This window comes from Zingiber officinale, chromosome 4B, assembly GCF_018446385.1.
Source record: "Zingiber officinale cultivar Zhangliang chromosome 4B, Zo_v1.1, whole genome shotgun sequence".
Classification (NCBI taxonomy): domain Eukaryota; kingdom Viridiplantae; phylum Streptophyta; class Magnoliopsida; order Zingiberales; family Zingiberaceae; genus Zingiber; species Zingiber officinale.
In genome coordinates, this window is record NC_055993.1 from 134,666,400 (window position 1) to 134,684,470 (window position 18,071).

General features: G+C 37.7%; 1 protein-coding gene across 2 annotated transcripts in view; it reads right to left on the reverse strand.

Annotated features, from left to right (window-relative positions):
* Positions 1-18,071, reverse strand: part of LOC121976882 (probable pre-mRNA-splicing factor ATP-dependent RNA helicase DEAH9) — a 42,434-nt gene that overhangs the window by 22,288 nt on the left and 2,075 nt on the right. For both annotated transcript variants that reach the window (XM_042529278.1, XM_042529277.1), the window contains exons 4-10: positions 17,577-17,666; positions 17,393-17,472; positions 17,093-17,162; positions 16,922-17,007; positions 831-900; positions 605-700; positions 166-271 (exon numbers count right to left, since the gene is read on the reverse strand). In XM_042529278.1, coding sequence (XP_042385212.1) covers positions 166-271; positions 605-700; positions 831-900; positions 16,922-17,007; positions 17,093-17,162; positions 17,393-17,472; positions 17,577-17,666 — 598 coding nt within the window. The remainder of the gene's footprint in view (positions 1-165; positions 272-604; positions 701-830; positions 901-16,921; positions 17,008-17,092; positions 17,163-17,392; positions 17,473-17,576; positions 17,667-18,071) is intronic.

Below are 18,071 nucleotides of genomic sequence, written 5' to 3' on the forward strand. Positions count from 1 at the left end.
TAGGATGTAACATTGCTCACAACAACATTGTTGAATAAGCATTTTTGATTAAATAAATTGTTGTTTTTTTTCATTAACAATCTTCCAGATATTGCCTAAAGCTCTCTGATTGTCTTCTATATGGTAAAATGAAAAATATGATTACAAAAAAGATAGGAAACTCACCTGATGAGCGTTTTTTATCATCATGGGTAGCATCAGTCAATAACTTTACAGCGGCATCAATGTCATCTTGACCTGTAAGGAAAACCAGAATATCTCCAGGCGACTCCTGCACCAGGTATAAGAGAAAATCACATGGTAAGCTCAAATGGTTACAAAAGAGGGTACATTATTTATCAAAGACTACTGTTCCATGCAAATATCCTGGAATGGCATCTCAGGAGATTGAAGACTAATACATGACCCATTTTAATGTAGTAGGCTGCAATAGCGGTTGCATGAACGCGATAGTAATTGCATGAACACTAAGGGAACAACAGCAGTTGCATGAATAGTATGGACTGCACCTAACTAAGGCTTCAAAAGCTGAATTAAGGAACTACATACTGAGAGCATTCTTTTTCAATTAAGAAACTGCAACTTTTACCAGGAATAAATCTACCTTTTCATTGATTAACAAGACAGTATCAACAGTAGTTTGCAAATAGTCAGACACCGGCTCTTCAACATAATAAATGTCCACTGTATACCCTTTACCCTGCCACAATTAGTATTAGACAGACAAGGATTCAACTCATCAGCACAAAATATCGCTTTTTAACAGGTCTAGCAGTAATAAAAAAAATGTATTCAAGGTAACTGAAATCAGTAGTATTATCAGCACCTACCTCAACAGAAACAATGGCAGGAAGCTGATTAGGGACACTATCCATGGCAAAATGCTCAAGAACCTTCTTTCTAAAATAAACAATTGATAATCAAAAAGTTGTAGCACTTAACTATTCTGTGAGTGAAATGAAGCCATGCTAGATAAAACTCAAACAACAAGAGAATATAAATTAATTGTAAAGCTCAAGGTTCAAAGTATTCTTTCCATGTTGGATATCAATCCCCATCCAGAACAGTACAACCATTTTAGTACCATGCGATGTCAACACTTGACACACTTCAGCAGACATCAACGCATCTGATATGAATTCAAATGATTTTTACTTTGATCTCCTTTTATATTGACAAGCAAGTTGCTTAAGAAGAAACAAGATAGGGTAAGAAAATGATAAAGTAGAGGCCTGTAGCATGAAGCTGACCTATAACAATGCTAAGAATAGTAGGCATGGTACGTGTGGGATGTCGGGCTGCAAATTAAAAGAATTAGGGTTAATTTTTATCAAATAAACCCATACTTGGAAGAATAATTCTTAATCCCAAACCCATATAGATCACACAAAAAGACCACCAGCGTTGACTTTTAAAAGTCACGCTTACTAGGGGGACCTACCACCTAAGTGAAGTGGCCCCTAGCTAAAAGCACCTATGCAGATGCCTAGAGCACTTTTTTAAACCTATGAGATCTCCTCCAAAAGACTATAATTGAGGTGATTTTGTACTTTCGCATAAATGAGAAGATGTAACATCATTTATAAGAGAATCTATACCACAAGCTTCTAATATCACCCCTATAGCACTAGTAAAATATCAACACACTAAACATTTGCAAATACTTGTACCCTAAAAGGGCAGACATCAGGTGAAGAGGGAGTCATATCACTGCTAAGAATAGTAGTCTTGGTAAGTGGGATGTCGGGCTGCAAATTAAAAGAATTAGGGTTAATTTTTTACTTTTAAAAGTCACACTTAGTAGGGGGGGTGTACCACCTAAGTGAAGTGGCCCCTAGCTAAAAGCACCTGTGCAGATGCCTAGAGCACTTTTTTAAACCTATGAGATCTCCTCCAAAAGACAATAATACAGGTGGTTTTACGGCAGCAATTTGTTTGTCGGATAAAACCTATAATCCCTTCATAAAAATCTACATTTTTGAAGGTGAAGAAACCTGGTAGATTACTTCTCTATAGATGATGCACAAAGAGTATGAGAGAGAAGTTTACCAAAGTGGGTAGGAGAGGGTTTCTAACACTCTTTAATTGCGTTTATTTTAGTTAGATGCAGCATCAAAGTAGTAGTAATGTTTGTGCAGAGATGCGAGAATATGAGACCATTGATGATATACAGGCCTAACAGGGTTGTCCAACGAGCACTTTTGAAATTACTTTAATCAAATTAAATCATCTTCAATCTAGTAAAAAAAAAAAGGGACAGCCCGGTGCACGAAGCTCCCGTCATGAAGGGCCCCGGGGAAGAATCCATTGTACGCAGCCTTATCCTGCTTTTTTGCAAGAGGTTGTTTCCAAGATTCGAACCCGTGACCTTTTGGTCACATGGCAACAACTTTACCGTTGCGCCAAGGCTCCCCTTCATCTTCAATCTAGTAGAATTCAAATAAAATGGTCATCGATATAATATCTAGTCAACTCAAGGTGTCACCCGTCTACTTAAATCCGATTGAGTCTACTCAATCAAATTAAGTCAACTCAAATCAAATTAAGTCAACTCAGTTCCAATTGAATTGATTCATATCCAATTGAATCCATTAGGTCCCTTTTCAATCGACTCAAGCTCAATAGAAAGCATTTTATTTCCAAGCAAGGAGTCTTTAGTTGACTCAGCAATCAACCCAACTCATTTATCAACTAGAAGCACTTCCAATGGACTAACCTATACGAAGATCCTGACATTACTCGCTAATGCCTCCATAAGTCTCCATAAAACTTCATGATCCGAACTTAGTCACTGACTACAACTAGAAATTCTTGTTCCTAGGTTGAAGGCTCTCTAAAAAACCATATTGATTTCAACCAAAATACGTGAGCCTAGAGATTATAAGTCACGCAATCTCTCATAGCTCACTATCTTCGAGTCTTTACAGATTTACCCAAGTGTCATGCTCTCAGGACCTCCACTTATGCCGAAAGGTCGCACCTTCACAACTCCCTCTACTTGCCCAAAAGGCTTGCTTCCATGACTTCCAATGCTTAAAGATCCATCCTCAAGAACTTCTTTCACTTGTTAAAAGTCACACTTGCAAAACTTCACCATTCACCTAAAGGCTTCAATGTGCATTGAAAGATACCCAAGATTAGTAGTTGATCAAATGTCTCATTACCATCCTTCTCATATATTAACTCAATTCTGTGTGCAACTACCAAGCCCCTGAAACATCAATGTGTTAGATAATTATTATCTCTATATATTAGTTATCATATTATTTGTATATATTAGTTAATATATCTTATCAATTAGCTTAATTATAGTTTCTTAAGATAGATTCCTAGTTTGTATATTGATATGGGTTATGATAAGTGGATCCTTTGCAGGAGAAAGAAAGGGGGCAACAAGGACAAGGAAGGATGAAAAGGACGAGAGGAGGGGCCGCCTGGAAAAGGTCTGACCAAGTAAGGGGTCGCTATACGTATGATAGACAGAAATCGGTCGAACGTAATAGACTGACCGAGCATATAAGATCGACAGGCAAAGACCAACCAAGGGAGGACCGAGCAAAAAGGCTTGTATGCGCCCAACTGATTAACTTCGACCGGTAAGGCATGACCGGCCAAGTTCCATAGACCGGTCGAACATAGTGGATCTGCGGAGCATATGAGACCGGCAAACGGAGCCCGTTCAAATATATAAGACCGACCGAGTATATATGGTCGATCGGGTAAAAAAGATCGACTCAGTATAAAGAAAATTTAACCTTAGGCGGTCCGAGGCATGGTAGGGTCATTTGAGCATATAAGTTTGGTAAGCAAAGACCGATCAAACACAAGTGCTCGGTCGGGCATAAATAACCGACCGAGCATGGAGAGTCGGCCGAACGTAGAAGTTCTTAACCTTGCGCACAACAGACAGAGATCGGACGAACGTAATAGACCGACCAAACATATGAGTTCGATAGGCAAAGATAGGCCAAGTGTAAGAGACCGATCGAACGTAGAGGCACTTAGCATTAAGTTATCCTGAAGGCCTATACATGCCCGACTGGTTAATCTCGGTCGATAATCTAGGACCGGTCGTGCTCAATAGACCGGCCGAGCACAGAGGCATTTAGTAGCATACAATCGACTAAAGGAAGGGCCATCGGGCAATAATGCTTTTATACGCCCGACTGGCTAATCTCTAGCCGATAAGATGTGACCGGCCTGGCTCAACAGACCGGTCGAGTATGAAATGTAGATCGAGCATAAAAGTCTTTAACCTTGTACGGTTTTTGGTATATTTATAATAGTAAAGTCTTGGTCGGGTACAAATAACCAATCGAGTAGAGAATACCGACCGAGACTAGTACAAACAGAAAATATTCCTCACATATACATGATGGGCTTATGTAACTAACCAAGTGTATGTAATAGGTGAACCATAACAATCTGTGATCATATGACAACTTAATTAATTGGGCGGCAAATAACTTCTAGAAGTCTCCACAAGTATGCTAAACGACAAAGAAGGTACATCTGGGATAAGAAAAAGATTCCTTAAACTATTATTGTAGTTCTGGCTTGCGTCATCTCTTAACAAACTTTAACAAACCGGGGTCCACCTCATGACTGTGGAGGTTAGATGAGGTGGAATAAAAAAGGGAATCCTCTTCACTGACAAGGTACGCAAACATACGTTTTGCATCATAATCAAACCCTAATTTTCATCTTCTTCCACACTACTTCTTCTTCTCGTCGGAGACTAACTTGAGCGTCGGAGGGCCTAGCCAGGATTGCCACCCCGGTCTTAGGTCACTAAGACTTTGTTGGTTGGTCTCATTGTGCACAAGAAAAGGAGATCATCTATTGGGTTGCTGAGTCCCCCCAGATTCATGGAGGCACCTCGCCGAAGTTCATTCTTGTGAGGTATTCTTCATAGACCCGCTTTGGTTTTCTCGGGTCTATCATTTCTCCTTTAGGCTCTCGTGAGGTTCGTTGTGGTTTTCTCGGATCCTCTCTTGTTCGTCGACAACAGGGTCATTATTCGCCATCACTCATCATCGCCCAGCTTCATCCCGCAAGCTCTCAGACAGGATCATACATAAATATGCATCTCTATTTAATAAAGATTATCAATTCTTTTTATCTCATATAACATAGTATCAAAGCAACTTCGAAATTAGGGATTTGAAATTAGGGTTCTATCTCCACCTCTTTAACCTCTCACGTACTTTCATCTCTACGGCACATCACTACCTCACCATCGCCCATGCGCCTCCACCAGTCGACCACAATCTCCTTGCCGACACTCTTTCCTTCCCTTCTCTGTCCGCGCATGAAGTCGGCTACTACTCGCCACCGTAGGTCGCTGCTACGCCTCACCATCCCCAGCGTAGAACGTAGTTTCTCCTATGTTGACCCACTGCTACACCGGTTGCTGATTCTCCTTCCACGACATCGCCGTCTCATATTCCAGCCACCATATCAGCCTTATCCCCGGCGACCACGGTCGCTGCTCTCCCAATATACATCATCAAAAGCATCACTGACGTCGCCCAATCTTGGTCGCCACCGACCCTTGGCACCAACCTGAACCTATCACTCTGCTTTCCTTAACGCGGGCAACACCGAAGCACGCGTGGGTTGGTCTATACTTGTTGGTTTGGATCTTCCTTAAGATTCTTTTCTTATTTGACTTCCTTTGGGATAAAGTCTTATGGCTGAAATAAGTCTTCCATTGTGACGGATGTGGTGCCTATGATGTCTAAAATCATGGACTATAAGCTAAATGGTTCAAACTATTTAGATTGGAGTAAAATTATTCATCTTTATCTATGAAATATTGACAAAGATGGTCATTTGACTAATGACCCTCCTCAAGATGATTCGAAGCATACATGGCTTAGAGAAGATGCTTGCTTGTTCCTTCAGATTCAGAATTGTATTAATAGTGAGGTAATTAGTTTAATCTGAATTTGTTAAAAAACTAATGGATTACTTAGAATTTATGTACTTTGGAAAAGGGAATTTCTCCGACATGTATAAGGTTTGCAGAGCATTTTACCATGTTGAAATACAAAATCTGCCTCTAATCAATTATTTTATGGCATTCAAGAAGATATATGAAGAGCTTAATATGTTGTTGCCCTTTAGCCCTGATGTGAAGGTTCAACAATGTCAACGAGAGCAAATGACTATCATGAGCTTCCTCGCTGACCGATCAACTTTAAGTCTGCTAAGTTACAAGTTCTCTCTGGTTCTGAGGTCTCCTCTTTACAAGATGTATTAAGTCATGTTCTCCCAAAAAATACTACACTCATTCTGCTTAGTGGTGCTTTAGTGAACGCAATACTAATTATGTGCCTAGAAGATCAACTAGTCACGGTGGAAACAAAGGAGGTGGCTCACATGACTTTGAAACTCGAACGCCGAAGGTATTATGTGCAACTAATGTTATGAGGCAAGTCGTACGAAGTTTGAGTCTAGAAAGCTTCAGTATAAAAATTAGCAAAAACACTTGGCCATATTGTATCCACCAATAATGTCTTTAATAAATCAATCCTTATCTCTATAAATGAATTTGCCAAGTTCTCAAAATATCAAAAATCACTCAAGTCTTCATCTCCCTTTGTCACTGCTATTGCTGATTTAGGTAAACAAAATGTATGTCTTCTTTTCTCATATTCCAAATGGGTCATTGATTCTGGTGTCATGGATCATATGATAGGTAATTCTAGTCTCTTTTCTACTTTTCAATCCAAAGCTAACACTCCTACCCTACTTTAGCTGATGGGTCTCTATCTTGTGTTCGTGGGTCTGGCATTGTCAATCCACCCCTTTGTTTCCTCTATCCTCTGTCTTACATTTACCTAATTTAACTTTTAATTTGCTCGCAGTCAATCAACTAACTTGTAATCTTAACTATTGCATCTCATTTTTTAAGGATCATTTGACGAAGAAGATTATTGGTAAAAGACTGGAGGCTTCTACATTCTTGACACACCGCTCCCAAATTTTTTTGCTTGTTCGAGTGTCACCTCTCCTTTCGAGACTCATTGTAGGTTGGGACATCCATCTCTCCCTTGCTAAAAAAACTTTGTCCACAATATGATAAGGTGTCTTCATTAGATTGTGAGTCGTGTCAGTTTGCAAAACATCACCGACTAGAGTAAATAAACGTGTTGTATTCCTTTTGAATTAATTCATTCTCATATTTAGGGTCTGTGTCCTATTTTGTCTAAACCTATTTTAGGTATTTTGTTACTTTTATAGATGATTATTCTCATATAACTTGATTGTATTTAATGAAAAGTCATTCTGAGTTATTTTCCCTATTCTGTGCCTTTTATGCTAAGATTAAAACTAAGTTCAATGTGTTTATTTGTACTTTGCGAAGTGATAATGTGAGAAATATACGTTCAGTTTATTCCAATCTTATATAGGTCAGAATGACATGCTTCATGAAACCTCTTATGTTGGAGCGCGGATCCTCTGGACCACACCTTTTGGTCCAGAGGATGAACCAAATCATTCATAAGTGGGGTTTCATGGACCCCACCTGTTATATAGGTGGGATCCATAGAACCCCACCTATGAGCGACCCCTGGTCTAGGAGAGGGCCAATGGTCGCGATCCATAGGATCCTGCCTGCTTGTGTTGATGCTCCATCCCAAAATGGTATTGCTGAATGTAAAAAACAGTCATCTTCTTGAAATTGTACGGGCCTTTTTATTTCAAATGAATGTTCCTATAATTTTTTGGGCTCATGCAATTTCTACAGCATGTTTTTCCATTAATAGCATGTCATCCTCTATTCTTCATGGTGAGATCCCTTACAAAATCCTTTTTCCAAATAAGTAGTCATTTCCTGTTAACCTAGGATATTTGGTAACACTTGTTTTATTCAAGATGTTCGTCCACATGTCACTAAATTAGATCCCAAGTCTTTGAAGTATATTTTCCTTTGTTATTTTCATCTTAAGAAAGATTATAGGAGTTATTGTCCTAATATTAACAAATATCTTGTCTCAATTAATGTTACATTCAGGGAAGACACGCCTTATTTTTCATCCTCACCTATTTCAACTCGTCAAAGGGAAGATGATGATTTGTTGATGTATTCTATCATATCCTCCTTATCAGTCCCAGAACTAGCTCGTGTCAAGCCTCCTATCAACCTCTTGATTTATGTTCTACACATACTACTTCGTTATCCAGTCTCGAACGATGATCTTCCTATTACGTTACGCAAAGGTATATCCTGTTAGAGTGTATACTGAAAGCCTAAGCTTTTGTAAACATTTATTTTGAATAAAGAATCACATTTGGTCATATTATCTACATTTGTTTGTAGTTGTTCAATTAATTTATATTGTAGATAACATAGTATGTGGTGTCACATACAAAAGATAATGTTATCAGTACCTTATAAATTATAAACAGTAGCTCACGACCAAAATGGAAAGGAACAAACCATTGGAAGGTCGTAGTGTAATTAGGTATTAGTTTATCTTAACTATATAATTACACTAGTACACTTAGAGTGTATTGAGTAGGACCATCAGAGGTCGTTTTCTTTTATACTGACTTTATAAAGGAACAAAGACCTCAGTTATTATGGAAGTGTGTGCTCTTAATCCTAATATAATAACAAGCACGTATATTTGATATTTATTTCTTTAATTTATCAATGGGTGAGATTTAGTTTGATAAATCAATAAGCCCGATAAGTTGGGAAATGATATCACTTATAGTGTGTGTTGTTAATTATAGAAGGAAACTGTGTCCTAGTGATCTAGGTTGATAATGTCCCCAAGATGAGCTCATAAGGATTGTCATGTTAAACCCTGCAGGTGGACTTAGTCCGACATGACGATAAGGTTGAGTGGTACTATTCTTGGACTAAGATATTAATTAAATGAGTTGTCAGTAACTCACTTAATTAGTGGACATTCGACATCTTAAACACAGGGAGACTAACACACTCATAATAAGAAGGAGCCCAAAAATATAATTTGGGATTGGTGCAGTAGTTCAATAATAGTTCTCTAGTGGAATGAATTATTATTGATAAAATTAAGTTGTGTGTTCGGGGCGAACACGGGATGCTTAATTTTATCGGGAGACCAAAACCAATTCCTCCTTGTTGGAGCAGCGGAGACTGGCAAGAGGGGGGTGAATTGCCTGCCAATAAAAACTAAACCCTCCTCAAAGCTTTCAACTTAAATAATAAAGCAACAGTTATGAAATTCAACAGAACTAAAATAAACAGAAATAGATGACTCAGCTATTTACTTGGTTACAACCAAGAAGGTTGTTAATCCAAGGCAGTAAAAGAGTGCACTAAAAGAAATCTCCTTCTCCGAAGGCGGAGTAGCCTTTTACACTTGAAGAGCACAGAACTGTTGCTTAGGAAATGAGAGTACAGGAGTTGTATTTCGAAATCGTTTGTATTCGTTGTGCTTTACAGCTTCTCGAGACCCTCTTTATATAGGGGTTCTAGAGCTTATCGGATGACCTGATCTTCGGGATCAGGTTTTGACTCGAGAGGGATCGGTCGACCGATCCCCAGGTTCGGTCGACCGAACCTGCTGTACCTGCCTAGTCTTCTGTCCAGGTGCGGTCTCCGTGGATCGAGCTTAGGTTCGGTCGACCGATCCTTTTGTTCGGTCGACCGATCGGCCAACGGTCTCCAGCTGAGTTGGCCCGATCAAACTGCTCGACTTGGTCTCTGGATAAACTAGGGTTCAGTCGACCGATCAGTAGGTTCGGTCGACCGATTAGCTCCACCAACGGTCAGCTTCTGACGTGGCATTCGACGTGTCTGCTGCGGTTGGCTTTGGTTAATGAAGGGTTCGGTCGACCGATCAATAGGTTCAGTCGACCGAACCATTGACAAGTCAACTCCAGTTGACTTGCTCCGGTTCGGCCCCTTGGGTGATTGCGGCCCACCGGAATAGGGCTCACCCGAACCCAATTCCCGGCCTTTTCCTCGAGCAGGCTTTCGTCCGGCTTCTCGTCCCTCGAACGCCGCGCACGTTCTTCTCGCTCAACCGAAGTACTCTTCCGCAGCTTTCTCGTCCTTCGGACGCACCGAGCCCGTCGGCTCCCTTCCCGTGCCGTCCTTCTCGCTAGTTGCGTCTTCCGCTCGACTTCCTGTGCTCCTAAGTTCCTGCACACTCAGACACAGGGTCAGACAAAACGCAGGACCTAACTAACTTGGTTGATCACATCAAAACTACCACGGGGTCTAACACTCCTCTCGGTCCCTATCGTAGCCTCTTATTTATAAAGTACTATACCCACCTATACCCACCTTCATACCCATGGTGTAGGGGCCGGTCAAGTTAGCTTGTGGATCAAGCTAGGACCGGCCAAGCCTTGTTCCATGGGTGGCCGGCCCTAGCTTGAACCCAAGCTAAGGTGGTCGGCCTTATTAAATTAAAAAAGAATTTTAAATTTAAATTTTTCTTATGTGAAAAATATAATTTATTGGAGAGATTAAAAATTAAAATATCTCTTTTATAAGGTTCTACAAAAGATTAAAGAAAGAGATTAAATCTCTTTCCTTATTTGTAGATTGGAAAGATATTTTATTTTTCTTCTTTGTAAATTATTCACATGTTGAAAAATTAAAATTATAGAAATTTCTTTTTATTAACCATGAAGGGATTTTAAAGGGAAATTTTATTTTTTAAAATTTCCAAAGACAAATAAGGAATTTTTAATTGTTGATTGAAAATTACCTTGTTTGCTCTCCATGAGGTGGCCGGCCATGATATAATTAATTAGGAAATTTTATTTAATTTTTCTTAATTAATTCATGTCAAAGAAAGTTAAGGAAATTTTATTGTAATTAAATTTCCTTATTTGCCAAAGCTAAGGATTATAAAAGAGGGGATTTTGGGAGCCTTCAAGGTGAACAACCTCTATTATTTTCTCCCTCTTTTCTTCCTTGGTGTGGCCGGCCACTTCCCTTTCTCTTCTCTCCATCCTTTGTGGCCGAAACTTTCTTCCCTCTTGGAGATCAAGTGGTGGCCGGATTCTAGCTTGGAGAAGAAGGAGGGAAAGCTTTCATCCCTTGGAGCTTGGTTGGTGGTTTCTCTTCATCCTTGGAGGTGCACTTGATTTGGCCGAACCTTACAAGGAGGAGAAGAAGGTGCTTTGGTGGTTTCTCATCTCAGAAGATCGTTGCCCACACAACGTCCGAGGTTAGAAGAGGAATACGGTAGAAGACCTAGAGGTTTTTGCTTGCAAAAGAAAAGGTATACTAGTATTTAATTTCCGCATCATACTAGTTTTATCTTCATGTAAAAATACCAAATACAAGAGGCATGCGATTCTAGTATTTCGAATTTGTTTTCGATGTTGTGTTCTTTGTTTTCTTATCCTTGTGATTTGATTGTTTTTTTGTTGACCTAAAGTTATTTAAGGAAATTAAATATTAGCTTTCCTCAAAAGGCTTTGCCTAGGCGGTGGTGGTTGTTCCCATATCCAAGAAGGCAATGTGCCTCGCCATGCAGTACTGGAAGCCAATTCTGGAAATTAATATTTAATGGAATTAATAACCTAGGTGATTTGGATCGAACGTGTTAAGTTCCGCAGGAGATCCAAGTCTAAACCTAAAAGAACAAGTAAATTAAACTTTGGATCAAACGTGTTAAGTTCCGCAGGCGATCCAAGTTTAATTTAAAAGAACACATGGTAGCTAGGAAAGGTTCAGACCTTTGTACAAAATTTTTGTACAGTGGAATCATTAGGTTTTCCGAGTAGCAACCAACATATCCTACTTCTTTTGTTTCTTATAATGGCTTGTCATCTTCATCTTGTTCTTTTATTGCTTCACTTGACTCTATCTCTATTCCTAAAACTGTCCATGAGGACATATCTCATCCTGATTGGAAAGATACAATGATAGAGGAGATGAATGTTTTAGATGGCAATGGCACTTGGGACTTGGTTGATCTACTTTTAAGGAAATGGGTTATTGCATGCAAATGAAAGCCAATTCGAATGGATCAATTACCCGATTAAAAATCCATCTTGTTGCTAAAGGCTATTCTCAAACCTATGGTGTAGATTATTCTGACACCTTTTCTCATATTGCAAAGTTGACATGTATTCGATTGTTTATTTCAATGGCGGCTACTCATCATTTGACCTTTACGTCAACTTGATATCAAGAATGTTTTTCTTCATGGTGATCTTAAGGAGGAGGTGTATATGGAGCAACCACCTGATTTTGTTGCTAGGGGGAGTTAAGGCGAGTTGTCATCTTCGAAAACCTTTGTATGGTTTGAAACAGAGTCCTCGTGCTTGGTTTAGAAATTTTAGTCAGGTTGTTGAAAAATTTTGTACCATGAAAAGCAAGTCTGACCATTCTGTGTTCTAGAGCTGGTATCATTATGTTAGATGTGTATGGATGATATGGTTATAATCGGAAGTGATACTACGGGAATCTCATCTCTTAAATCTTTCATTCATACTCACTTTCACACAAAAGACTTGGATGTTGAAGTTACAAGGAGTAAAAAAGGCATATTTATATCTCAAAATATGTCCTCAACCTGATAGGAAAATTTGGGGCAAAGCCTTGTAGTGCTCTAATAACTCAAAATATGCACCTCAAGAGAGAACTATTTGAATATCATGAGAGATATCAAAGATTGTTGGAAAGTTGAATTATCTTCCCATGATTCGTCCTGATATTGCATATTCAGTTAATGTTGTCAGTCAATTTATGTCATCCTCAACAGTTGATCATTGGGCAACGTTAGAATAATTTTATGTTACTTAAAGGAAGCACTCAAACGAGGTATCGTATATGCAAATCATGTGTACACTCAATATTGAATGTTTTTCAGAGGCAAATTGGGCAGGTTCCAAAATGAATAGAAGATCTACTTCAAATCACCCAACTGGGTATCGTATATGCAAATCATGGGCACATTCATATTGAATATTTTTCAGAGATAGATTGGGCAAGTTCCAAAATGGATTGAAGATCTACTTCAAATTATTGTATCTTTGTTAAAGGAAATTTAGTCTAAAGAGTAAGAAGCAAAACGATGTGTCACAATCCAGTGTAGAGTCACAATATAGGGATATAACACAGTCTGTGTGTGAGATAATGTAGATATATCAACACTTGGTCAGACTTAAAATTTTAGTACCAGCAAAACTGCGGTGTCATAACCAAGTTATTCTTCATATTGCATTGAATTTTGTATTTCATGAGCGAACTAAGCATATTGAAATTGATTGTCATTTTGTTCGTGAGAAAATTCAACAAAGTTTGATTTGGATATGTGAAGATGGGAGAACTAGGGGAAATCTTCACAAAAGTTTTAAATGGGGTTTAGATTAATTATCTTTGTAACAAGTTGAGTATGATTAATATCTATGCTCCAACTTGAGGGGAAATGTTATCTATATATATTAATTACCATATTATATGTATATATTAGTTAATATATCTGTCAATTAGCCTAATTATAAATTTTTAAGATAGATTCGTAGTTTGTATATAAATATGCATCACTCTTTATCAATTCTTTTTATCTCAAATAACAATAATCAACCAACATAACTTAAACCCTTAACTGCATATCAATACATCAAAGTCAAACCTCACCACTTTGGGCCGATTGCACCAACAAAACACCTACCGGTACCTTAAAGAAATACAAGCGTATAGATGGGAAATAGGTTCTAAGCCTCTAGATGGTTCTCGTACAATAGTGATCGCTTGAGCATTAGTAGTAGCATGTTCAAATCTCGACCTTTAACTTATAGATCCATAGCGTGGTTGCCTTTATTGCAGTAAGTAGAGACAAATTAGCCTAATTAGATTGGCCTATCTGATTCCAACCAATTTCTCAAACAAATTTTTGAGAATATTCCAAATCTTGAAAAATCAAATTCAAGTTAATGAGATTTTGGTGTAAATCATCAAAATTGTTTAAAAAGTAGAAGTTGACCAAATCGAGAAAAAGCTCAATATGCAACTAATCTCACTTGATTTTGCTAACCCCACTTAAAATCATTCCAAAACACGAGCACATGGGATCAAGAGGTCATAAGGGATGTGATAATGGTAGAAAAGGGTTTTCAGCTATTGATGGGAAGGGAAGGGCCTGTTTTTAGATATGAAGAGAAGCATGTGGCATGTGGCATGTGGCATGTGGCATGTGGCATGTGGCATGTGGCATGTGGCATGTGGCATGTGCAAGAGGCGTGCACCATGCAGCAGGCTGCAATAAGTACAGGTGTGCTGAGGGAGTGGCAGTCTGCAAGGAGAGTTTTGAGTAGGTACCATGAGAAAGTGTTAAGTCTATTGATACATGTTACATTGGCTAATTGATAGCAGAGGGAAAAAGAAGAAGAGGAAGGTAAGAAGGAAGATAAATATCTAGGGAGTGGATAAAATTATAAGAAGCATTCTATGTCAAAGTTCTGGTCCCCAATTGAAAAGGTATTGTTTCAGTATCGTGTTGTACTAATGCTCAATACAATGTCACACTTTAGCATGCATTGAATCATGTCGAGATAAATTTAGATGAATTTTATTAATTTAGTATAATATCACTTAATATACTTATTTATAAAAATAAAGTTATAAGAATTAGATAATCAATTAACTTTTATTGTACTATATCCTACTAATACCCAACACATTTTGGCAAATGCTAAAACATGTCAAGATGTATTTAAATAAATTTTTATTCATTATATCAATTAATAATTGATTAAGAATGATGTTACTCATTTTTACTATAATGTGTGTTAAGATCAATTTATATCAATTTACTACCATAATCTTAATTTTTTTTACATGAAAAATAAAATTATAAAAGAAAATAATCAATTGAATTAAAATTTTGATAAAACAAATTATAAAAAGTAACAATCATTAAATAAATTTTAGCGCATATCATAGCATAATAAGGCATGTTGAATGCTGGAGCAACATAATACTCATGGACATAATTAGTACAATTAGCATAGGTGGTACACAACAATTACTTGAGTCAGTCAGTATCAGGTTTTAAGATAATTTACTAAACCCTATGGTATGAAATATTAAATCATGTTTTGATAGTGACCCGTCTACCAATACAAACAACCATGCCTTCTAAAGTTTATTAGTGGTTTGTATCATGTTATAAAATAAACCAGCTTTATCTAAGTTAATCACCATCCCATCGATATTGGTTTAAAGAGGGGAAAGATGCAACTAAGGATTAAGATCTAATTATAAAAGTAGCACCAATAGAATTATATATATAAGCAATGGTAGAGTCAGCCTGGGTGATCTACCCGAGTTGTGGGCCACGAACACAGACACTATCACCCTGAGCTGCCTTCCTCTTTCTCTCACGGTTTTCCTTTCTCCCGCCATAAATCTGAGCTTGTCTCCTTCTCGACGCAGGCCCCTGAGCTAAAGCCCAGGTAGGCGTTAACGTGGATGTGCCCTTGTGTATAAGGATATGATTTCAAAATTATCATTATGTCACCACCCCTTTGTGTGGACTGAAGAAGAGTATCTTGTTGATACGTGTCTTGCTTCTAGCATAGGAAAGTAGTGAGAATATGATTAACCCTTCTCTCTCCTTGTTGTCATCCCTATCTCCAACTCACGAGGATATTAAATTTCAAATATTAGGTTTCTTTTCTTTATCAGCCAAGGGAATCTAGTACTAGGTGACGTTATGATCTAGTAATCTCCCAAGAGGCATTTATATTGGAAGATATAACACCATGGATAGGAGATTATAATCGATCTGTCACCGTCATTTTCCTGTGAAGGTAAGAAGACGGGTTATGCATCCTTTTGCCTAATACTCCAAGTCCTCATTCCTCTTTAGATCTTGTGACCAGCAAACAAGTTGCTTTGTATTTGAATCTTATATTGGTGTCCCAGCATGCCAATAGAAAGGCTCTCCAAGGTTCAAAAATTTTTGTTTCAATACTAGTATTGTTATTAGCCACGAAGATATTCTATCAGCATCAAATGCGCCACAACTCGGCAAGATTCAGCTCATGCAATCTAGTTTTGGGGTTAAATAAGTAGATTTAGGATTAAATTTAGACCTAATTGACTTCAACCTAGGCCTAATTACATCTCCAATGAATGGAATTAGAACTAAGTGGTTTATAAGCTCAATTATGGTTCAATTTAGGTAGTACTAGAGTCTAAATCAAATTAAACTGATTTATTATATGGGTATACAAGCTAACCAGATTATTACTGTAGATATATATTATATAATAAACCTATTAATTAATACAAATTAAAAATAGGGATTCTCAAACTCCTTGTTTAGTTGCATGATGATCATCGATTTTTGACCTTCAATACTAATCATCTCTATATGATCTTCAAAAACCAATTGAACTAAACCGCTTGCCACACGAGAAATCTCACAAAGTATTTTGTGTGCATCTCAGCTCTAGCTCTTTGTCACAAACCTTTATCTGAAGCCCTATTGTTCACCTTTGTCTTTTCTTTGCCCATCCTTTGGCCCAACATGTAATTGATTTCACTTGACATCGGCCAAGATAAACACTTGTACCACCAGTACTGTTTGTATGAATAGTGCATCCAAAACAAGCAATATTCTTAATGTTGACCTAGTTTCACTTATGTACATGACCGAAATAATATCTTTCGCTATTGACAGCTGATGAGAACGAGATAAAAAAAAAACCATGACACTGCTTAGCTTGTCAATTTGTTTGACGACTCAACATGGGAGCTTCAAAGATAATGTTTGAGAACTCCAACGAGGTCCTTGCTGAAGAAACAATGCATGAACTTAGGCAAGCTAAAAATGTTATTTCACATGTATTCATACCAATATGTAATTTAACTATTGCCATAGTAAGAGACGATATTGCAAAACACAAGTCAAATAAGATGAACTAAACTAGAAAATGGGTTGACCTATTTTGGAAAAAGTTGGACATGGACTTCGCTTCAATTGTTGCAGATGATATGATTAGGCGCAATTCAGGTCGCCGTCGTTGGATCTGGCAATAATGAGATGGTTATCTTTATTGCACAATCAGAAAGCAACATGAAATTGGATGATAACATGTGTTCACTGAGAGCTACCTTTTTCAAGAGGCCTAATAACATATCAGTTGATATAGATCTCTCATGAGCTTCATCTACCATGATGACACTAAACAAAGGAAAAGTGACAAATAAATGGAAATTGAAAGTAGCTATTAATGTCATTATCATCAAACAATGAGATGGGTAGGAAAATAGCTAAATTAATATAGGTATAAACACTTCATGTTGGAGTAAACGGGCATGTATGGCTGAACTAGAAGAAGATTCCTAAGGAGCCACACCTATAGTTTCGTGAGAATCCCTGAAACAGCAAGAAAGTTAAACCCAAGGGCATACCTATACTTAGTTAATAGTGGATCATCCATCATTTCTCTAATCAGTACCCCATCAGTGAGAAACTTTATCATAGTCACACCCTATTCATAATGAAAACTTATTAAATTATTTAGTTGAGAAAGAGAATAGATGCAAGCACCATTGGTCAAATATGCCATCCACAAAAAAATCTAACTGGTCTTACAGGATTTGTCTGGTCTTCAAACCGAATGGTATATCCAACCTCTTCTCCAATTTTGACACCCATCTCTTCAGCAACTCGTGATGCAACTGACTATTCAGAAAATGGTATGCATATAATTAAATAAAATACCATAGAGCAAGCCAATTCAGATGGTTACATTTTTTTACTTCTTTTTAACACTTTGGTATTAGGAATGAATTTAACTTGAATAATTGTGAGTAGCAATGTTTGATGATATATAGGTAATTAAACATTATCTACAACATTTGAAGCTGTAACCTAAAGCTATACAGTTTGAGTCAAGGAAAAACAGATGTGGCTAAAGCAGATTGCATTATATGTTGCAGACATGTAATTACCTATTGTAACATGTAAGTAAGAACATTCATGTAGACTGTAGAAGAGACAAGGAAGAGTAATGCACAGAATGATAGAACATAAGAACATTGACAACCAAGAAAGACTTGACACAATAGAGAGCTTGAGTTCTGAGGC